At 40.4% G+C, this 24468-nt stretch overlaps 1 protein-coding gene across 1 annotated transcript; it reads right to left on the reverse strand.

Annotated features, from left to right (window-relative positions):
* Positions 1 to 329: 329 nt before the first annotated feature.
* On the reverse strand, positions 330 to 1214 carry LOC108056343 (uncharacterized). Its single transcript, XM_017140092.2, has 2 exons — positions 1128 to 1214; positions 330 to 913 (listed from the first exon to the last, which is right to left on the reverse strand). Exons 1-2 carry the CDS (start codon positions 1131 to 1133, stop codon positions 464 to 466), a joined length of 456 nt encoding a protein of 151 aa, XP_016995581.2. The 5' UTR covers positions 1134 to 1214; the 3' UTR covers positions 330 to 463.
* Positions 1215 to 24468: the final 23254 nt, after the last annotated feature.

Here is a 24468-nt window from a genome sequence, read left to right on the forward strand (position 1 = left end):
CTCACCCGTTTTTCCGAGCATTTCGTGAGCAAGCTTAACGCTTAATAAATTCAAAATTAAATTAGAAAACCTGTAAAGGGGGTGACTAACCAATGGGTTCGGTTAGGTAAAATCCTTTTACCTGTTGTTTAATAAATATTTATTACATTTAAGTGGGTAAGCTCCATGAAACTGACTAGTAAAACATTTTTGATTGATTAAATCAGACATAATTGGCGCAAAGAATCTCTGATTTAACACTTTTCAAATGTATTTGAAGTACAACCATAATTCAAAATAAAACTTTATTTACAATTGACTTACTAGTTTATATTTATAAAAATCCTGAGTTTATCTTTTCAAATTGTCACCCGTTTATTCGAGTTTATTTTTTCGTTTTCTTAACTATATGCTTAATAAATTAACAGTAAGAGCGTTTGGCTAGTCAGCGGTTTAATGGACAGTGGATGTTTTTTGGAATCTCTCAATAGTGGGTCTCGGTGATCCTGACCTTTCCGTACTTTCCGTGCAGGGCGTGCTTGGCGAAGGACAGCAGGTTCGAGTGGGTGTGGGTATCAAAGTGGGCCGGGATGCTGTGGTGCACCACGGCAGCGTGGGTGTCATGATGGTGGTGGTGCACCACCGGAGCGGAGTGCAGACGGGCGTAGTGGAAGTGGGTCGGCTCATGGTGGTACACAGTGGTGGGCAGCGACTCCACCAGATGGTGATCCAAGTGGTGATCCAGATGATGGTTCAAATGGTGATCATCGTGGACAAGTGCGGCACTGTGTCCCAGATGAATGCCATCCGAATGATGGATCTCAGCGTCCAACAGATGCGGGAGATCCTCGTGGTGGTAACCATGATGGCTATCCAAATGGGGCAGAAGACCAGCCTGAGCCGCGGCCACCAAAGCCAAGATGCACACGAAAAACTGTGGTGAATAATGGAAATTTTAATTTAAATGTTTAAAACAAAAATTAAAAATTTTAAAAGAAAAACATAAAAATTCTTTCCTAAATTAATATTTATTTTAAGGCGGAATTAAATGGTCAAACAAGAAAAACTGAATGATATACTATTTTTTCGGACCCTTCCTTGGGAATTTTTAGCATTAACTAGTACATAGCTAAAGCTAATGTCCTTACCTTCATTTTGGGAGATTCCTTGCTTGAGTTGAGGGGTTATCCAATTGCTAAGCTTACGCTTTGTCGGCTGAGCTGTTGTCGTTTGACTGTGCCTGAATTGCATCGAAGCCTATCATTTTATAGAGGGCTCGGCCCAAAGAAAATTCAAACGAAATCGAAACCGTCGACGAGGACGTGATGGGAATTAATGGCGAAGCGAGTGAATGAAAGGTCTTCCCTCATTATGTAAAGGGAGTGCAGGGGCACTATTGCTGTCAACAAACCCTAAGTAGGTGCCGACCGATCCACCGATCGTGTCATAATTTTATGGCCCACAGCCCCAGTGCAATTGTTAATGAGCCGTCGGTCGTCGGATACTCCCACCTCCGGTGGGCCATTTGGCAATCCGCAATACGCGTAGTGAAAGCCCCAGTGGAATGACCAACACTTTGCCGGGCTTCCATCAACTGGGACGTGAGCAGTCCAAATATTTGGCAAACATCTCGGCCGGAGGTGCGAAAATGTGATCGACGCAAGTCACAGATCGAAAATCGCGATGTGTGGGTGCTGGTGCCGATCGCAAATAGAAGAGGTGCCAGAAATACCTGGAACCGCTTTGTTGGAGGATCAACAGGCGCGTTGAGGTGGGCGACGCGTAAAGAATCAATTGGGCGCTAATTGAATAGATCACCCCCACAAGATGCCAATTAGAGGCTTCCTAACCTAGAGCCAAGGTGGTGCAAACTTGTAAGATAAATAAAAATAGCAAACTGAACTCATTAAAGCGGCTGGGGAGTAGGAATATCATATGCATTATTCATGGGGAATTGATTGAAAATGACAAATTGAGCACTTCAGAGAAGACGATAGGCATATGAGGGCTTACCATATTTTTATTACATTTAATTATTAGTTTATAGCTCTTATCTTAAACGGGTAAGCACTTCAGAAATAGCTATAAATAATCCAATTTTTAATATTTCGAATTTAGGAAATAAAATCTGGTTTTTCTATTAGCACAGAATTTACATAATAAATATTCAATAAGCCACACAGTATTTTTTTTTATTTTTCTAGACCATAAAACCACCATTAAATAAAAATTATCTTGATTTGCCAACATGCTAGTTGTAATCCAAACATGTAAATATAAAACTTTATTAATCTGCTAATAAATCGCAGAAGTTTATTAGCCTGAACAGTTGAATATTACTTTACACTCACATATTTTAATCGCTCAAAATGGAGTTAGTATTACGGCACAATACCCCGCTGGAATAATTCACTTTTAGTATATAGATTTCCCAACCCGCCGCCGAATTTCCCAATTCGAGTCCCTGGACTGCCAGCTTCCTGTCCCCGACGTGCTGACAAAAAACACGTTCCATAACTCAGAGCCAAGAAACATGAATAAATCAGACTGATAAGAGCCGGCACCACAGCACCACCTGCTGGGATGTGGGTCAGCCTGCAGCTAATTACATAATAATTTGGTCAATCAAACGAAGCCGTGTTAATGAGCCGCACTGTATGCAGGTGACAAGCCAACTCCGCCGAACTTGGCCCACAGGTGGGGAAGGTGGTGGTGGTTTTTGGGGGGAGTCGGCATACTGAACCCACGTGCTACGTGCGAACAACTTGAAATGCCAGACAGGTGTCGTTCCCCAATAAGTCGGCGGTGCGAATTTGTTTGGCGTTCAGAAGCGCGATCGCAATTTGTGCCCGCCTCACAAATAATCAGAACAAAACTTAAATGTTCTAGCCAGAACGTAGATTTCTATAGCTGGCCAATCAGTTTGCCGATATATCTCGTCGGGCGGTAAAAATGTCAGCACATAAAAAAATGAAAAAGTGTCGGTGTGCCAATAAAAACAATTAATTGCTAATTTATTGATTGCCGCTGTCTTACAAATAATTAGGAACGTTTTTTTATGGTAAGATATGTCTAATCAACCGAAAACCGCTCTTAGAGGTGGTAAAATGACGTGACGATCGTACTTTAAAGTGACAGTAAATCATTTAAAATTATATTAAAATTATATTATATTATTGTCATATAAAAAGGGATATTTGCAGAGGATTTTAGTTCGTCGCTTAGTTACTATGCGAAATTTGAATTAAGTAAGTAATATTTTTCAAGTAATACGTCGTCTTCTTTTTCATATCCTTTTCTTAATTTTGAATAATAGCTAAGGTTTTTATTATTATTATTATTTTTATTATCTTGCAAAATTAAACAAAAAAATATACAAATTATTGGTTCTACTGGCAAGAAGCTAATAATGTTTATTAAAAAATTTGCCAATTTTAATTCACTGTTTACTATAAAATGAGTAGTTTTAAGGGCAACAACGGGGCAATCATACGGCTATTATTTATATAGCTGCTGGTAATCGAGCGGGAGGCATAACAAAAGCAGAGCAGAGCAGCGCCGCGTCGAAATTAAAAATGAAAATAAAAATAAATAAACTATAATTTATGCGACGTCACCGCACTGGTCGCTGTAATTGAGTGCATCGTTAGTCGGTTGATGGAGCGGATAGTGGGTCGAGGGGGCCAGAGGGGCCTAGAGGGGCCTAGAGGGGCTAGGGGGGCGGAATACGGACCCAGGGGGCGGTGGTCTGCATTAGCTGCCACTACCGATGCCAACAACTAATTTAATGCCAGCGGCAGCAACATCAGCAACAACAAGCGACGGCAACATGTCAACAGCAACGCCTGACCAAGGATGAGTGGGAAGGAGAAAAAAAGGGGGGTACTGCATATATGTATATCGGGTGAAATGGGGGGCTATACACTCTGCATACTTAATGTCTGGCCACCACAGCCCACCCCATTGTGGGCAGATATTTTATGAATCTGCGGCTGAAATCATTTTTGCCACACATTCGCCTCGCCTCGACCACAAATCAGCGGAATGAGAAATTTGATGGTAATTAATATTGTAAGCGAAATTAATGGCAATGCGACACTACACAGATACGTGCATATAACTATGCATATATGCAGGAAAAATACACGAGAGTGTTTTAGACAATTGGAGCACTTCAGCTGGGTATGGCAATCAAAGCTGTCGGGATCGAGGGAAGAGATCAAAGGGGATCTCCATCATTCTGCACATATTTGTTGTGTTAGACTATATAAACTAATTTATGGTAGACTAAGAAATTATGGAACGGTTTATGGAAGTTTACCCACAAGGAAAGCCAGCTTATATTTTGCAAAGGACATTTCTTAAGAGTTATTCATCAATTAAGTGACATTTTTGTATTAAAATTGAAGTTAAATCAAAGTATTATATTTTAAAATTAAACCTAACATGTAACTAAAAATGTGAATACTTTATAAAGATCACGTATCATTTTTCTCATGCTCCATTTATACCAATCACCCGAATGGAATTCCCATATTCCCTACGGAATTAATTTCGCAATCATCAATGGGGATATAGGGAAGACAACAATATGGATAATCGCCCCGACGGCTGCTACCTTGATTACCCTTCCTGGGAAGCTTCATCAAGAGTGGGTTCGGTAGCTGCCTCCTCATCGCTGCCATTGCAGGTGTTTCACGTGGCACTGTTCCAATTTGTAAGCGAATATTGTTTTCGATTGGGTCCAGTGCACGATTTTTAATCATTACGGTGGCGATCTTCATATGAGTCCGTGTCTGTGCCTCAGCCCCCGATTGCCGATACAAATTGCCTAGCCGAGAGCTGGTAGCCCATTCCATTTCCCCCATCGCCGATCGGCCATTAGCTCGTTCTCCCCCTCTCGATTATTGCATTTTCGCCAGGTAATGAAGTTCAACAAAAAGTTAATCGGAAAAGCGCAGGCCCCGCAACTAAATAGACAAATGATACGGAACGGAAGCTGCTCCAGACAGTCTCTCTCCTCTTTTTCCATCTGATCTCTTGGCTTTTACTATACTCCTCCGCGGGCTTCTCACTCGAAGCACTGGAAAAAATACCAGCAAATATCTGAATTCAATTGTTATATTTTTGATGATATAAAGCTTTCAAGAGAGTATCGAAAAAATATTTAAAATATCAAGAAACATCAAAGGAAGTCATATAGGTATTTAATATTTTAGAAACATCTTCTCATCGTTTATCTACCTTACTTTTGATAAAATATCTTTCCGAATTTATTTGTAGTGCATTTACCCTTCTGGCCAATTGTGCGGTGGGTTTTGCTTGGCACATTAGCGGCTATAAATTGTCTTAATGCCCGCACACAAATACAGATCTTCAGAGCCAGAAAGCTGGGTTCCAGCGGGGCTTTCAAAATCGAAGGAGATCGGGGAAGAGCAGACACCTTGAATGGCGGCAAAGATCAGACTCGAGATTCAGGCGAGAGTTGCGAACTTTAGCCAGGCTGCGATTGTCTCAGTCTCCGTTGCAGTCTGCACTCTGATTCAGATCTTCATACATGATCATATAACAAGAGGGTATGTGGAAGTTGGCAAAGCGATGCTTGGAATACCCTATACAAATATTGGTTCGGCAAATAACTGATATTATTTCTAGAGGTTAATTAAAAAGCTCATTCTTCTGAGCAAAGTTTAGGAATGAGTAATGATGTATGCGTTAGGCATACAAATTATAACCATTAGCCGCCAATAATTGGAACTTATGAGTTTTCCCACAACATGAAGCTATGTTATTTAGGATAATGTTTTATTTTGATTTAAGTTTTTTTTTTATTTTTAAACAATCTTATATTTGTTAAAATTAATTCTTGTAAATAATAAAAATGCATTCTAATTATTCCCGACATTTTAAAATAGTAGTAAAGTAATAATATCCCTGATAGGGTATACCGAAAACCAAGAAGGATTTCAAGAGGAGGTGGGATGGTGGGATGGTGGGATGGTGGGATGGTGGGATGCTGAAGCTCTCGGCCCGACTTGAGCCTCGCTGGCCCCTAGCTTATGCAACTCCTTGGCCCCACTTGCATGTCCAATCGCTGCGAGATTGTGAAAATTGTAACGCTCGATTGAGAGCTCAAAGTTGCTGCTGTTGCTGCTGTTGCCGCCGTGCTGCCGTTGTTGCTGCTGTTAATAATATTGCACAAAGGCTGAGTTTGCGAAAGTTCGTCAGTTCGGTGAGAGACTGCAGAACAATGGCCCAGGCGCACTCAATTGAAGTGTTTGGCTGAAACTGAGGCCTCAGATTCTCGGTTCCTGATTCTCCATTCTCGATTCCCGATTCCTCGACTTCTTCGATTCCCGCTGAACGCTGGCCCATTGTCAGTTGATTTCATCTGAAATAGAAAGCATGCAATTTTCATGCCATGACCGTGGCGTCGATAGGCGGCAGCAATTGATCTGGCAGCGATCGCCAGCGATCGATTGAAGGAGTTATTACACGCGAACAATGAGCCGAGGATCAGCTATTGCTCTATTAGCGTTTTTGGAATCAGCCCCACCAGCCCGATTCCGATCCCGAATCGAATCTGGCGGGGCATAATGATTTTGCGGAATTCCAAATGGATTGGACCACAGTCGCAGTGCAGCGGAGAGACAGGTGCTAATTTCATAGAACGGCCAATTGAAATGCCACGAAAAGAGTCGGAAAGAGAAAGAGACCGCTCAAGATCTTCAGAAGCAGCCGCCAAGTGCGTGGCTAAAATCAACTCCCAATTACACTAGCCATCAAGGATGATTGAGCTCTGCCGGAACTAATGTTCAGTTGGAAGGGAACAAATTCAAATGAATATATTTATTCCAAAGAATGTGGAGAAGTGACTCAAAAATAAAATACATTTTTGTAACACGTTGATGACTTTAATGAAAAGAAAAATTAGTTAAGTAAACTAATAAATACTTTTAGTTAGGGTGTCCTATTAAAGATTTAATTTTATTGTTTAATTGTTTATTGTTTTATTGTTTAAAAAATATATTTAATATTTATATTTATTTTTATTCAAGTAATCGACATGAAGATTAGCCCTATTTCTATTTGTTTCAAGATACTTTATAAATAAACCGAATACATCATAAATACTAAAATGTTTTAAATATTTTTTCAAGTAAAATATAGATATTATTTAAAATTGAAAATGCTTTTACCTGTGGTACAGTGTGGCCAATCAGGCAATTGGCCAATTGACTTTGGCTAACAGTTAGCGGTTCCAGGTCGCAGTGGCATCCGCATTGAGTGAAAGAGATGCGATCGGATCCACGGCCCGTTTAATTGACCCTGTCTCAATGAGCGGCAGCTGGCTGAGGTGACCTCATCCTGGTGACCCTGTCTCCTGCCTCCCTAATAATTGGCATTCCCACGCACAGCGGGTGACAACAGGTAGTCCCTACGGATGCCACACACACAGGAAGCCTAAGGACCTTTAATGACCATCGATAAGAACGCACTTGTCCCTTCCTACCGTAGTCAAAAAATACCAAGCATTGCATCCCTAGGCGAACCTCTTTTATGTCCGCTCATAAATTTCGAGTCGTTGAATGAAATCGATTGAAAATTGATTGAGTTTAACTGTAAATGCATTTTTAAGCGTATGTTGTGCTGTGTTTTGTTCGGTTTACTCCCTCCCGTTTTGAGCCCTCTTATCGCGGCCCAAGCATCTAAGTGGCCGAGACACCGACTCGGATTCGGATTCAGATTGGGATTCGGGCAGCTCTTTCAAGCCTCCGCTCTCTGCCCTCCGGTCCCTGGTCTCCCATCTCCGGACTCCGGTCTTTGGTCTTGGTTTTGGCTTTGGTCTTCGGACCTGGTCCAATCGCCACTCACTCCGTGCCATGCATTTATGCATATCGATTCCGGGGCCTTGTAAATCTGTGCGTAAGCCATTAATTCTTTTTATTTATACCCTTTCGGCAGGTACTTTCAATCTGTCATGGCATGAAATATTTCTGCGATTTAGTTTCTAGATTGTGGAAAGTAATGGCAGGAATGGAAATTTTATTTGGAATTTTTTTAATTGTTAAGATTGCATATCGGTGAATATAAATCTTTTTGAAGTCTATATTTTATTTTACATTTTTAAAAATATTCGTAAATATTAATTTTCTGTTTAAAAATCAGGTTCTAGTATAAACCCCCTTTTAAGATTTTCTAAAAATGTTTTTTTAGGGTAAAATAGACCAAACCCTCCAAGGAAACTACTTACATAACATTAAATTTACAGCGAATTTTTAGCTAATTTTAGTGTATAAAATATTCGTTGGCCCTGCAACCGAAAATTCCCATAAGCTCTTTCCATTTCATATATATTTTGGCTCCGTTTCGCTTCGTTTCTCCTCTCTGCGGCTTGAATGCTGCGGGGCTTGTAAAACTGTAATTTTAAATTAATAGCCGCGTATTACAAGCAGTTTATATGCGCAGGCGTAGGAGGCCGCCGACGCGGGGGTGACGGAGACTCGTGGAGTGGTGGAGTAAAAAGAAACAAAATAAGAGGCGCTCCACCACTGGCCGCTTATCTAAGGTGTTGAAATCAACAGCTAGTCCAAACTGAATAAGAATTTATAGCGGAATTATGTGACAGCTGCTGCCGAGGCTCAACAATGGAGCTTGGATTTTCGGGGCCTCGAGTTTTGTGGGTTTTGTTGGGGAGCATTTCTTACGGCATTTGATTTCGACGCATTTCATTTGAGTGGATTCCAATCCATTCCATTCGATTTGATTTCTTTTCTTTCGGCTAGCTGACTGGGTGCTCTTTAATTTTCACCTCTTCGACCTGGAAGCACGAAGAATACTTCTAATGCTAATTTATGCAAATGTATATTTAATCGTCGTTGACAGTTAAGGCGGGCAGCCATTCTCTGTGTCTGGATCTGAGTCTCCGAAGATTCTCTTCCCCTTCTCCTCGCCCCTTTCCCCGATTCCCAGGTCTTTGTGCGATGATAGATGTTTATGAGGCGGCAACACCCACCGTAGATGGCGTTGATGTTGCTGCAAATTTGTTGACTGCGCATGTTGTGCATCTCAAGAGGTCTTCTTCGCGACTGAGTTCCTCGGAAATGCCGTAGATGACACGAGATCGTGTGTTCCTCCCGATATGGCAATAAAACCTGGCTCAAAGGAAGTCTTCTGTTCTATGTTTGGCAGGGCCTTTAAAGCTCCGCGGGCAGGCAAATTAATTGCCTAAGCCGGGCTTACATTTAAGATTAGATAAATCCAAGATTGAGATGTTATGTGCGGGTATTTTACAGACTATTTTGTTCTTTATTTCGGATTAGTTTTTATTGATGGTTTCCTCTTGAGATTAGATCGCTCTTCCATAAAGACATTTATTGTGTTACATTTGAGGCTTTGGGCGAATTTAAGAACTATATTACATGATATTGTAGTTCTTGGGTTATAATAAAAGATGAATATTAAGTAAAATGTTTGCATTGAAGGTTATTACTTTCGTGCCCAATTTGAAAGCATTGAAAATCGAAGCACATAAACATAAAATAAATGATCCATTTTATGATTTGGGTTACATGAAACTAGAAGCTACGACTTTCACCGCGTACTTTAATGAAGCCATAATTGCCGCAAAAGCGCCACTAAACGGGGCTGTAAAATCATTTAGCTCACTTTCGGCATCCTGCAACCCTCCGCGAGCCAGGAATTGATTACGTCCGAGCGAAATATAAATATTTTTCAGGCCCACTGCGGCGAGGGGGGTGCATTAAAATGGGAATTACTACCTGAATTCCGCAAGCGCATAAAAATGAAAAGCCGAAAACAAAGCGGCATACGCTTGCAGTCGTGTTTATCTAGCAAATCATGGGCAAAAAGGCGGCACCGGCAATGGGCGCCATAAAAAAAAAGTACAGAAAAGCGGTGGAGACCATCGATGGCTGCAGGATTCAACAGCACGCGCTGCGGGAAAGGCGGTGGGGAAGGGGAGGGAGTTTGTGGGGCCAGCAGACCACTCGCTAAATATCAATAACATTTTTATTTATTTTGTTTGCGGGCATTTGGGCATTTTTGAGTGCATTTATTTGAACGTCCTCAAACCGAACGTTTTGTAAAACGTTTTGTCTGATCTCCCCCTTTGGTTACGCCCCCCCTTTTTCCAGCTCCATGGCCCCTTCTCTGGCGTTACGATCCAATGCACGCCGAGATTTTTGCTAGCTTTTCTCGCTTGGCTCCCGTTTTTCTTCGAGCTTTAGCACTCGTCAAAAATTCCGGGTGGAACTTCTTAAAAAAATACTAAATCTAGAAATGTGTGTTTTAATAAGACTTACTTTAATCTTTTCTTTAATTTGATGACATAGAAAATATTACAAGTACTAATATAAAAAAAAATTGTTTGATAAAATGTTATTAAAATGGATCGGAGAAATAAAAAGTAATCATAATAATCGATTCTAAAATAAGACAGTGAAGATTTTTTTTAACGATGAGATAATAGAAATAAATATGTTATAAATATAATACTTATTATTACTAAACTTTCTTCTGTTTGTTGCAATTCTTAAACTCAAAACGGTTAAAGTAAATGTTTAAGATACCATTAAAAAATGTTTTTAAAAGAATCCATGATTGCAAAAACCTTTTCTTTCGGTGTGTAGTTTCCAGTAGCCATGGCTCGTGGTGCAATCGCCAACTGGCAACGTGCAACTTGCAACTTGCGACTTGCAACTTGCAGCTGCAGCATGGACTGCACTTGTCGATCCCTCCTTCTTGGCCAGCCTCCTGCCTGCTGCCTCCCTCTCGCCACCGCCCCTGCTCGCTCTCCCCTTCTGGGCCAACAATAAATAATAAACCTTTTGTGGATTTTGGTCTTGATGGCGGCGGTGGTGCTGGTGGTGCTGTTACTGTTGTTGGTGGTGCTGGCTACCGATCAGGCCTGGCACGAAGATCAAAGCCCCGAACCGCCATTGTTCCGAAGGAGGGGATTAGGGTGGAGGTGGAGGAGGATGAAGAGGAGGAGGACCTCAAGGAGGCGACTGGGAGCCGCGGGCACTTGGAAAGTCCACGCTTAGACAAGTGCTAAGTGCGAGGCATTTTTATGAAATTTTAATTAAAAGCGGGCTGCGAAAACAAAAAGGGAAAATCGAGCGGAAGCAACTACAGGCAATATCAGTTTAAATCGGTCACAAGTAGGCATAAAAATCTCTCCAAAAAAAACCGGTGGCAATCTGGTCAGTTTTCGGTTTCACTAAAAACCCAAAAAAAAAGGTAAAGGTAAAGTACAAGAAAAACACACAAGACGATGGCGGCATCGTAAAATTCTTAAAACATAAGTATTTTATGGGGCAGCAACAACAGCCGCAGTGGCAGGGGGTCAACTAAAAAGCAGCGGAGAAATATACTAACTACAAGTTGACAAATTTGAGGCCCAAAAGAGGTCGAGCCTCATCAGGCGGCGGTCGAGGCGCCCGAAAGGAAAACCAGCCTCATAAACGACCGCGATTTAATTTAACGATTCCCATACGCCCGAGGGGGCGGGGGATAAAGGGCTTGGAACAGCGGCAGTTAACTGGAAAACCTACAGAGAGCGGGAAAGATGTACCGCCAGACAGAAGCCACCCACATAAAGCAGCGGAATCCCAACAATACCGAAACCATTGTCTCTCGCATCAGGCACTGAAATTCACTGGAAACGAGAAATTAAGCTAGCTTCGGCACGCCGAAGCTTATATACCCTTGCAGATCATTTCAATGAAATGGCAAATTACAGAATTTTTATATCGTAATATTTTGACATTAATTTTTCCATCCTTCCTATGGCAGCTACATAATAATAAATACAAAACAAGAGAGAACGCTATAGTCGGGTTCGTGTCCCGACTATCTAATACCCGTCACTCGGCTAAAGGGAGAAGATTATACACGAGGAAGCTGAATATGCCACAAATAAGACCATTGCCGAGCACATTTTGAAGCTTTTTAACGTACAAATACACTGTGGACGGCAGTCCAGTCAGTATATTTGAAAATCAACTACGTCTCCTTCACTGATTTGCAAACTTCTGACTAAAATCATTAAACTCTCTGCAAGGGTATAAAAGATCGTAAAAGCCGAAAAAGCGGAACAGAAATGGGATTTTCGGAATTCCTTTGGGATGAGTGGTCGAATGAGAAATGCTCTCTAGAGCACAGGCATGGATTACATTTCTTTTAGATCGATGTACCGTCAAAACTATATAAAGAACAAGTATTACCAAACTTCCAACTTAATAAGAAAATTTATAGAATCTTTCAGTAATAAATGGGGTTTTTCTAACAGGTTGATTTTCCATCAGCATTGTAAACACTTCAACTTTCGGCATGCAGAGCCCACCCACCCGATGTCTACGGAGGGTATTATTTACGTGAGTCAACAAAGAGATCCATAAAAATGTATTGAAAAGCCCTAAAACGAAAGCGACCTGAGGCGAGGGACTTGTGTGCTCAGTGCACCCAAAATCCAAAATCGACTTGCCACGAATCATGAACAAAGGGGAAGGGGGGCAACCAATAAAGGGGGGCGGGATACAGGTAGAGATCAACAACGTTGATCACGCGCATGCGACGACATTCGATGTGATTTCGTTTGAAGAGAGCCGCGCGCATGCGCGGGAGCAAAACAATCGCTGACAGTCAGCGGCGACTTTCTGGCGGACTGAGGTGGATGCACTTGAAGAAATTGCCACTATTAAGGGCCGAAAATATTGGTAATCAATGAAGTCAGTAAGGGATCAATTAATAGTTATATCCCGAAAAACAGGGTTACAAACTGTAAATAGAAATTAAAAACTGAAAAATAAATTAAACCATAATTGAGTATTATTTTCCTTTAACAATGTTTAATAATTATTTAATAAAGTGTACATTTTTTTAGTTTAAGCCTTAAAGCTTAGATCACCTAGCAAAACCAATTTTATTTTCAGCACCAAAAAGTTCCTCACAAAAACCAAACTTTTCCACAATTTCTCTCACTGTGGGCAGTGGACATGGGCGTCATCCTCCGGCTGAATTGGGTCAGATTGGCAGATCCCTTCAGGGCGACGCCACTGGATGCCGAATAAGCTCCTCCTAGACCGCCGCTGCTCGAAAGTCAAAAGTGAGCCAGTGCAATCTGATAATAATCTGACAAACTGTCGCCGGCGTTTGATGGCGCACAAAAGCGCGCACAAAGGAGCAGGAAGAAATCAAATTTAGGCAGGGAGCGGTGGCTCATCGGCGGGTTCGGTGGGTTCAGTGGTTCGGTGGCTGAGTGGCTCAGTGCCTCAGCGGCTCAGCGGATCGGTGGCTCTGAGCGGTAGCGATTGCCTTTTCCTAATGATGACAATTTGAGCTGTAGCTCGGAGTTTAGTTGGCTTAGAGCCGCGGAGTCAAAGTCGGGGCCTGTGTTGAATTTTGAATGATTAGTTTGATTCGCCATCGATCGGCAGCAGATTGAGCCCGACTTTTAAATGTCGGGTGCCTGCATTTGAGCCGCAACTGAGTTGCAGCGACATCTCGGCTGCTTATTAGCCGCACTAAATTGCACTAGGGACCCAATTCCACGACGATCGCCAGTCAGGCTCGAATGTAACGTGTGTCAGTTTTAAGGCAAGCGTCAACTCTAATGAACTCTTGTGTGAATTTAGCTGAATTCGATTCGCCGAGAAGGTGCACAGCAAAAAACTAGAATCGTATTGAAATATAAGGAGAATATTTATAAACAAATGTCTGAAAGTATTAGAATGGTGCATTAAACAATAAATTAAATATAAGAAATAAATAGGTCATTAAAATTTGTCATATTTAAAATTGTTGACCCTGGCTCTTAATAATGTATCTTAAATATAGACATATACAACTTATTGAAAAAAAAGTATTATTTACAACTATTTAAGGCAAGTATGAAAGGTATGTGCAATAAATAAGCAGCTTTACGATACCTATAAAATTGTATACTTACAAACAATCCCTAAACAAAAGTTATTCATATTTAAATGCATTTTAATCTTACAATAACAAAATGACTCAACATTAAAATCTCGAATATTTTATAAAGCATTTAAATGTAATAATAATAATTTAGTAAGTAAATCAAATCAATAACTCATTATTAGGTACAACATTTTAAAAATTAATCCCTTTAGTTTAATAAACAAAATTCCACAACGCGCATTCTTCGTTTTAACCAGGGACCGTAAATAATGATTATCGATGTATTTTTCAAGCAAAAAAATCATCCACTTGGAAAAGCCGTACAAACAAAAGAATTATACCAATCGGCTACTATTTGTGTGCTCTATCCATATCCGCAATGATCTTTTACTTCTTGATTTTTATACATTTTACTCCATTTTAATAATTATTTGTTGAGTTTTTTTCAATCGCTCAAAGAATAATTATTATTATTGTGAGCAAAAAAATATCGATAAAAAAATAATGATTATTTTTTGAGCGTTATTTTTTCGCTCAAAATATCGCTCAAAGTGGGATATCTCCTTTCTCAGTAGTTTCTTTGGAAAAATGTTTTCGCAGCATTATAAAGTGAACCTCGACGACCCCACAAAACCTCATTCTTAAATTTGAAAAAAAAGTTTAAAAAATAATTTTTTATATATTTAGAAGAGCGATATTTTGAGCGAAAAAATAACGCTCAAAAAATAATCATTATTTTTTAATCGATATTTTTTTCGCTCACAATAATAATAATTATTCTTTGAGCGATTGAAAAAAACTCAACAAGTAATTATTAAAATGGAGTTCAATTTATAAAAATCAATAAATAATCATTAAATATTGATTTTTATTATATCACTTATAATGATTACGGTCCCTGGTTTTAACCTTAGAATGAATGCCAAAATGTTTATTAATTCGTGTGGTATTTCTCTCTCTGATGGAAAATGGGACTTTGAAAGTAAAGGGTGAGTAGATCAGGTACTGTATATCAATTAAACGGACCGACAAGATCGGCCCCCTTTTTCCCCTCCCGCTTTTTGCGAAACGACGCCCACTTGGACTGGATGATCAATGATCAATGGAGGAGAACACATTGAGGCACGTTCGATTCTGTGCAACATGCGAGCTGCTTGTCCCACGTCAAGTGCAACAATTGAATCGCATCGCAGCAGCAACATCGCGGCATTGCAGCAACATTGCCGCTGACCGCTGACCAGCAACTCAACTCGGTTCCCTCCTCAATAAGAACATTATCGCAGAGGCCGTAATCAAGATCAATTGCAATTACAACTCACAATGAATGCATTTACCTCCATAACTCCGCGACTATGACTGCGACTACGACTCGGAGGATGAGTATGAGCCTCTGACTGGCCATCGATCTAGTTGCTGCCCACCTTTGCGGAGCGACAGGCCAGCGATACAATATGATTACCTTCCCCGGGAATCCGGCGGGGAAATGCGGCAAGACCGGCTGCATTTGTCCTTCTGCGCGGATGATGCGACTAATGTGCTAAATTCACACAATTCATCATCATTGCAGTCACCGCAGTCCGCTGGAAGACTCCGATCTCGGACACTAACAAGCCCAAATCATCTTTTACAGTGGCAGAGGATTAGATTGTCACGAGATTAGCAGCCGAGAAAATGACTCTTATTTATGGTGCCTTATTCTTTAGCCCATGTAATTTTAAATAGTTTTTAAATCAGCTTGATTAAAAGTTTAATTTAAGTATTACAGAAAATACATGAAGCTTTAAGTAGGTCCTCCTTGCGTTTTTCTAATTTTTATTCAATAATTTTAAATTTAATTTTACATAAAATAAATTTAAAAATTTTGAAGTGTGTTCCTGAATTTATCATGACCTTCAAGCCTTCAATTTCACAATGTTTACCCACTGTAAGCTATCCAGACCCCGACTGATGTCCCATCAAACCGATCTCCTAGCGCTATAATTGGTTAACGAGCGTTCAAAACTCCGCCATGGAGGATAAAGAAAAGTGGGCGGCGAATCAGCCACTGGGCAGGCGCCTTAATATGGCAAATGATTGACAAGGAATCGCTTATGGATTCACAACATAATACATATATACACCACAGCAAACCGCAGACCGAAATGCGTTGGCGTTATTCAAGGGAAACCGAAAACGAAATAAATGCGAACGGGCTGGGGGTACGAGTATTTGTAGCATTTTGTGATTTCCGCGGAATAGATACATCTACAAATGCGAGTCTATAAAGAGTTACGCCCGCCTGGCCGCCAAAGTCGAACTCTGAGGCTCGGGGGAACTCTTGATGTGATTTCGTAGAAGCGGTAGGTCGGTAGGTAAAGCGGATTGCTCCGACGACCTCCGGCGGACAAGCTCTATTCCAAGTCCGATTCCAATTCCGAGCCGCGAGTCCCGTCATCATTTCATTGTGGCCATAAACTTGCATTTATGATGACTTACGGGTCAGTTTTTCCTTTTGTTTTTCAACTCTCCATCGCCGACGTCGCGTCGTCAAAAAACCAAAGCACTTAATGTCGCACATGAGTTACAAAATGCGATGGTTGGTTCTCCTCCACACACTTGAGATGTAGGAGGCGGGGTTTTTGGCGGGCTAACCGGGGCTCAAGTTGGAGGAGTTCGAGCTGGAGTCCGAGTTGGAGTCCGAGGCGATTTGAGCCGAGTTTCTTCGACTGCGAGAATCCGCCTGGTGTCCATGTCATGGTGTTTGGCTTTTCGGTAGTTTTTTCTCTCGTCTTGTGTCTTTTTCGTATGAATATACTCTGGAAAAGAGTTTCTGTAGTTGTGGGAGAAACTATTAAAGATATTTTTGAGGCTCTAAAAAAAAGAATATGCACATTCTCTCTTGAGCGGACAAGTTACGGACAAACTTTCTTGTCAAAAAACTAAAAACACTTAGGTGGAATACAACATTTTGTTTATATATTAATACACATTTCTCCAAAAAATTAAAAATAAATGAAAAGTTTTCTAAAATTATAATGATCAATCTGAAAGGGTATTACTCAATTGTGTTCCAAAAGTCAATCCACCTTTCTTGCCTTTTTTTTGTGGACCAGGCCAAAGCGAAATCGTTGTTGCTGTTGTCAGTTGTTTTCGTTGTTTGTTCTTTTGTGTTAACCTTTTGTTTTTACCTGATTTCAACGTCGCCGACGTCGTTTACCAAACGCATTCGCCCTCAATGTCACAACAACAACAAAAAGAACAGCCACAACCGGCAAGAGGAAGCCTCGGTGGTTGTTGTAACATTCGTAGAAATCACAAGTGCCACAAGCGCGCTTCATTGTGGGAACTCTTTTTTCCAGAGCCCCGACTTCGATGTGCGGTGTGCCCCCACCCCATCCCACGGAACTCGATCGGCGATCTTGTGGGCACTTCACATGTCTCATCTAATATCCTTTCGAAATCAACTTGATTAACCTTTTGATGATCGCTGGCAATGAATATTTATTAACTGCACCCAGAGGCGGCGCCCCGATTTCCCACACTCGGGGCACTCGTAAAACTCAAAAATCGAAATCAAAATCCATAAACATTAATTTTCAGATGGAAAAACTTAGCAAAACAAAGGGAGAAAAATTGATATATTTTTTAAGTAGCCTGTCTCTTTTGTAACAGTTACCATTTGATAACTGTCATTAAAATCCCCCGAAAATCAAACAACTTTAGTATAAATAAAGTCGGGCTAATTGGGTGTTGGCCGTTGGCTGTCCGCGAACTAGAATCCCCAGCAAATCCCCAAAACGGCTAGGCTAATATAAATACGAATCGAAATTCAAATACAGTTAATTAACCGTTGGCCGGGCTCATTTTTATGACTCAATTTGGGGGTACAACAAAAATATATAATCAAATTGAAAACTTATTAAAAATGGCGCAGTAAAATCTTCAGATCAGTTTAGCTTCAGTTCGGTTGGGTTGGTTTTAGTGGGGTGTTTTCCTTCTCATTTGCATTCGAGATTCGTTAATTGGGATCGAAGCTTTATCGGAACGACAATTAAGCATATGGCAAAAGAGCCTCTGGGCCGGTGAGTGATAAAAACGATCTCATTAATGACATTTAATGAACCGAGTCTAGGGAATCACAGGTCGGGAGTTACTTGAGGCTATATATTTTGGACTGGTATATATTTCAGCGCAACGGAAACATAAAAGCTCAGAAACGGTTGTTAAAGAACGGAAATGTTTCAAGATAAACCCAATAAAAGGGAACTTTATTGGGACCGGATTTGTTTTGGGATTTTAAAATGTTTAAAAATAGAAACTTTAACTTTTAAGTTGATACCACAGCAACTACTTCGGTTACATATACATACGTCAAAAAATTATTTAAATACATTTATAGATCTTAAAGTTCAATAATGAATAATATTATTGAAACATTATATTTATAATCAAAACATCCGAATAACTTAATACTAATATACTAATTCGTCTCCAATTCGCATCCATCAAATAAAGATCATTTTGATAAAATCACATATCATATTATGACTATATTAGGTTTAGCTTTTAGATCAACTTGAAGCGATCGAAAGTGAAATCCCGAATCCGAAACAGATAAGTTTCAAATATATATTATGATATACTTTATTAACATCCAGCAAAGACCGAGTTTCTCCAGGCGGATGTGCGGTATGAGATTACCCCAAATAAGCGACGGATATATAACTTATCCGAGTTTATAGCGAACTTCGAACGACTGCACCGCAGGCCACCGAAATATATTAAATATATTTGGATTGCAGACGGATATTTGAATTTCAGAATAGCGCTCGAGCGATGGGTGGTGCAAAGTGGAGCGGCGTGCGGTGTGGTTTCGGCTGATTTTTGATACACCACCGGAGTGCATTAGCATAAATATGAAATTTATCAGCGGCCAGTTGAAATGGATGCTGATTGAACTCATTTGGCTATTCAGGCAATTCTTTATGGGATGCCACATCGTAAATTGATGCACAACCACACTCGTGTTTAGACAAAGGCAGTGTTAATAAATAGACACATGAAACACGACAACTAACACCATTAGCTCCACTTTGGATGGTTAAATTATTCACGAGCTAAATATGGCCGATTCGGGCGACACACAAAACCGAACGATAAAAGCCAATTTGTCTGTCATTTTTGGTCAATTTCATACAATATTTTAGTGGTCATTTTGGCCGCTCTAGCTCTTCGCCATGAATATTTGCCTTTATTTGCTCTACATAACAACAACGGCCGCCGCCTGCAATTTAGCGTAGACATCAAACAAATTAGTTTATCAACGGCCAGCGAAAAGAGCTGCTGACGAACTGATTATGCGGCCCTTTCACCCTCACTCTCTCGATCTCTGTCCCCCATTCCCTCGCCTATTTCCGTCTCCCTCGCAATTAGCATAAGGCGGGGTGTGGTCGCTTGTGGCCCGGTCGGAGTGTCTAAGCCAACCAGCAACTGGCAGGCGGCCATAAACGCCGGACCACCAACGGCAGCAGAAAGCGACCAACAACAGGGCCCCACTTTAACCCACTATTATCGCACTAACCTTACACAACTAATATACTAAATTACTCTATATGTATTAGACCAATAGACTCTACAAGTATTTAATATTTTTTTTCTTTACTTCCTACCATTTAAAATTAATTTTTCTAAACATATTTAGCATATGAATAAAATGATATTAAAGGAAATTGTAAAGATTATAATTTTTTTTTTTATAAATATAAAAAGATTTCATAAGAAAGGTCTCAACTTTAGCTGTAAATAAATATTTACTTAAAATTTATTTAGAAAAGGTAATGTAATATTATTTCTCTCACGTTTCAATATCTTTAATTTGTCTGATTATAATCATTTTGGTTCGCCATGGGTTAACCGCCTTCGCCTTTCGATATTTATGCAAGGCATTAAAATATTTTTATTAACAAGGGAAATTAGTACGAGAAATCATAATTTCATAGACATTTCTTCTCCGATTTTATTGTTTTTCTCAACCTGCGTAACATGAGCCCCGAATGAGATGAGTAGAGTTATGGTGGGGACATAAATCTCCGACGAAGGGAAGGGAGAGATCGTTTGGAACCCTCGAAGGCTGTAAAATAAACCCCCAAAGAAGTCCGAAATTTTGACAGTTATTTCTAAATTAGCTTTTGGAAAGCTACAATCATAAAAATATGATATCTACTAATGGCCTGGGCCGAGATCGTGGAGATATATCGGATATAATGGTACCATTCAGCTGCTAATTCGATAGATAAGACGTGAGCACTCACCAACTGTAGCATGGATATGGGCTTTATTTATTGAAAAGGAGGCGGGTTGCTTATAATAATAAAGACATAGCCATATATTTGGGCTTCAGATCGGTTTCACGTTATGCAAAGACAGCAACCAGTTTTGAAACTCGTTGTAAACAGTCGATACTATAATTTTGTCAATTTTTCGGAATTTATTTTATGAGCTACAATTTTTGTCGATCGAAAATAATGCCCAAGTAGTCACATAATTCATGCAAAATTTTATTTTGCTGCCACAATTATGCAAATTTTAATTGAAAGATTTCTCGGACCCGCCGCCGCAGCCGCCGCCGCCGAAAAAAAGATTTCTTTCAAATATTTTTTCTGAAAAGAATTTCGAAAAACACAATTTTTTGTGTCCGCTCGCCGCTGACCCGTTGCCTGTTCTTATTTATTATACATTTATACTTCATGTTGGCCAAGAAAAAAGCCTCAGAAAAATCGAAGAGACCTAAACGAAACCCAGAGAGTCGGGTAGTCAGCGTTGGCCTATAATTAAAGTATCATATAGCACTCGCGGGCTGAGCGTGAAACTGTCAAAATATTTCCGACTCCAGACTCCGTCGTTATCTAGCTTAGGCATAATGATTAGCCTGGTCATTAGCCGACTCCGAAACCGAGAGGGATTCATTTGAAAAGCCTTTAAGCCAAAATGTTATTTGGGGTTCGCTTTTGTTTGCGCTTAGCGCTGGTTTTGGGTCTGTTTTTCAGATTTTTTTAAAATTTTTTCTGATATGTGTTTGGCCGGGGGTGCAGCCTAATGATGCTACAAATTTTATGCACACATGCCTCTATAATTATGCAGACCCGTTGAGATCTCTCTCCCTCGCTTAACCCCCTGCTGCCCCCGCGTTTCCTGCGGCACGCAGCTTCACCCACAATACCGTATAGAATGGCAGTTGGATCTTCGGGCCGGGATCTTTGGCCATATCTGTAGATATATCTGTATCTGCACTGCGCATCTATTTATGCTAACTAACCTGAAAAATGCCCGTCACTCCATCATTTGTTTCGGTGTTTGGCGTTTGTTGTGCTTCCTTTGTCTCTGCTGGCTTTGTTTGGTTTTTTGTTATTTTTAGTCTGGGGCATCGCTCACCGATTTATAGCGCCAAAAAGCATTTGAAAATCAATAATAGACGCCCGAGTCTTAAGGGCCTGACGCTGATAAGCAAGTGACAACGAGATTTCAACATCCCAACTCCCTATCAAAATCTAAGTTTATTTTTATAGCCCAGTCGCAGCGAGAGAAATGCCAAAAAGTCTGATCAAAAGCTTGACTATATGCGGCTGCTTAATAAATAAATTAAGTGACTAGTCGGGCAGGGGTGGGGTTAGGGGGGATCAAGGAATTGCAATACCATCTAATGATTTTTAAAAACTAATTTTTATTGTCGTCCTAAACTTATAACTCAACCAAATTTCAAACATTTACTAAAACTATTTTAGGATAATTTAGAACTTATCTTGTATTTTTAAAGGTATATTTTAATTTCAAAGATTAAAATTCAAAATACAAATTTAGTTATGTTATATATTTAAATAGTAAACCCCTTTAACAACTGTCCCTGAATTAACTCTCCACGCTCGATTGGGGCTATCTCGTTGTGCATATCAAATTTCATTCATTTCGATCCGTTAGTCAAATGCGATGTGTATCTAAGTAGACACCGTGGCTCACAGATACAGCCGGGTATATAATAAATTTATATATAGATATATCGGCATTATGTGCCGCGACTAAATCGGAGCTAATTAATGCCCCCAGAGACACTCCTCCCGCATAATCAGTGTGGCAAAGTGAACCCAACGAGTCCGAGTTTCTTTCTTGCGACGTCTTTGATGTTTGATGTTTATGGATCTGTTCTCAGGCTTGCCGATCGGCTTTTGTTAATATTATTAAATTAAATATGTTGTTAGTGTTGTTTACGGCGCCTTTCAGTGTCGCCGTTGATGTTTATGTCGATTTCGGATGGGTTGGGTTCGCCATTGAACCATTGGACCGATGGACCGATCGACCGATGGACCATCGACTACCGTTAGGGCCGCGATCACAAAAAAGCAAGGCCAGTTCCAATCAAATGACATTTACATGCTCTTATGCAAATCCCTTGGCCTCTTAAAATTCTAATTTATGAAATAAAATAAATGTTTACGGCCTTTTAATAAAACGCGTTACAATAAAATGCTTGAAATTTATATAAGCTCTGCTTATGGCCTAGCCAGACATTTTGGCAGCCGAGATCCAAGAGGGGGAATCCCCGAGTCCCCGCACTTCTGGAGGAGAGAGTGATCTGAGCTGGCCGGCGGAAATCCTCTGTCAGTCCATCAATATCAATCCGAGTGACAAACCAGAGACAAACCAAACAAAGACAAGCATCGCCGACGGGATCGGAATCGGATTCGGACTCGTACTCGTACTCGTACTCGGAATGGGTATCGGGATCGAATCGGGACTCGGATCGGCATCCAAATCGCACTTGCCACGCAATTTCAAAGCACCAGACTCGGAATCGGATATGTTGTCAAGTGTCAGCTGCAAGGCAAGAGTTGTCGAGGGAAATGCACTCAGACAAATAACATTGATTGATTTTTAAGTTGCACTTTTAGTTTTAAAAATATTCTGGAAGGAAAGCTGACACACGGAAAACACTTTTTTTTTAAATTAAAATAAATTAAAATCATGAAAAATACTTTTAGGATTCCATTTTTTTGATCATTAAATAGATTCAAGCTTTATTTTTATTACTTATATTCTTTATTATTTTTCTTAATATAAGAAACCCAACATTAATTGTAAAATTCATGCAAAAACTTTCTTAATTGTTTGCAGCTTACTCTCGATCTCCTCCACCGTTTGCAAATACACGAATCGATTGTGAGACCCCGTCTGAGTTTTTGCGACTCTGACTCTCCAGACGATCTCTCAATCGCGATCTGGCGCGATCTGACGGCCTCGATAGCGACGCTTTAGTGTCGCCTAATTAAAATAATATGCCTACTCAGGTTACGTATCAATAAATTTTGCCGCTTGCGAAAGCGATTCTGTCCATTGTTCACCTGCCAACCGAAAGCCATTTCTCAATGGACTGCAACCACTTTCGCGGCCAATTTCATGAAAAATTATGTACGAAAGGCCGAGTCTGGCCGTCTGGTTTATGTGCCAGCGGAGTTAATTACAAGACGCGCCCACTACAAACACTCCATGCTCCAGGCTCCATCTCGAAGGGGATTTCCAGTCCCTTTTCCCCGATTTCCCACCAGCACAGCAGTCGGGCCCAATCAAGCTACGCACAATCGAACATTTCATTCGCTCACCGCCAACGACAATAAAAGTAATGAAAGGGAACGGATGGATCGGTAGAGATTGAGGGAATCGACCTGAATAAACCCTGTAATTAAACGAATTTGTATTTTCAAAATATAATTTAAAAGCTGTGCATGCGAAAGGTTTCTTTTGAAGGTATATCACTTAAGTATAAATAGAACAAAAATGTTAAATTAGTGAACTTTTATTATTATCAATGATGATGGTCTCAAAATTATTTATCTGCTTGAAATTTTTTATATATTTTCAATACTTTATTTTTATTACTTGAATAGGTATTAAAAGCTTAATCGGTAGTTTAGCAAACCTCCTTTAAGATTTAAGGAAATATTTCCAAAATATATAGCCGTTATTGTTACATCGACTTTAACCTCTAGGGTATTTCAAATTTCCAAAAAAGAAAAAAATAATAAAAAAATCGTCTCCTTCTGGTCGCTCGCTCGTTTTTCTTTCGGCCGACTCAAGCAGCGCCTCCGATTAACTTACAAATTGAGATTAGCGGGACATCACAGGGGCAACTGAACAGGCAGCTGAGTTTCAGCCCGAGGTAGTGTTTCCAAGTGAACCCGAGGCGAACAAAGATGCAGACAGAGACTATAGACTCCAGACCACAGACTATGGACTCCCAACTCCAGCTCCAAACTCAAAACTCCAGACACGATCGCCGCAGGAAGCGATCGCCATGGGATGCGTTCAGGTGGGGGGCCTATATCTTCTGGCACTCGAAACGCAACATTAGCACAATTAAAAGCGCGTTCCACGCATTCATTTTTCATAATTTAACACGCTGCCCCCGCAACATGCGAAGGGTTAAGGAGTCGCCTCGAGTGGAGTCTTCGGTCTCATTAGATTTTCCATCTCTAATTATGTTTGGAGATATTTGATTAATTGCCGGCGGCTTGATTG

This window comes from Drosophila takahashii, chromosome 3L (assembly GCF_030179915.1).
Source record: "Drosophila takahashii strain IR98-3 E-12201 chromosome 3L, DtakHiC1v2, whole genome shotgun sequence".
Classification (NCBI taxonomy): domain Eukaryota; kingdom Metazoa; phylum Arthropoda; class Insecta; order Diptera; family Drosophilidae; genus Drosophila; species Drosophila takahashii.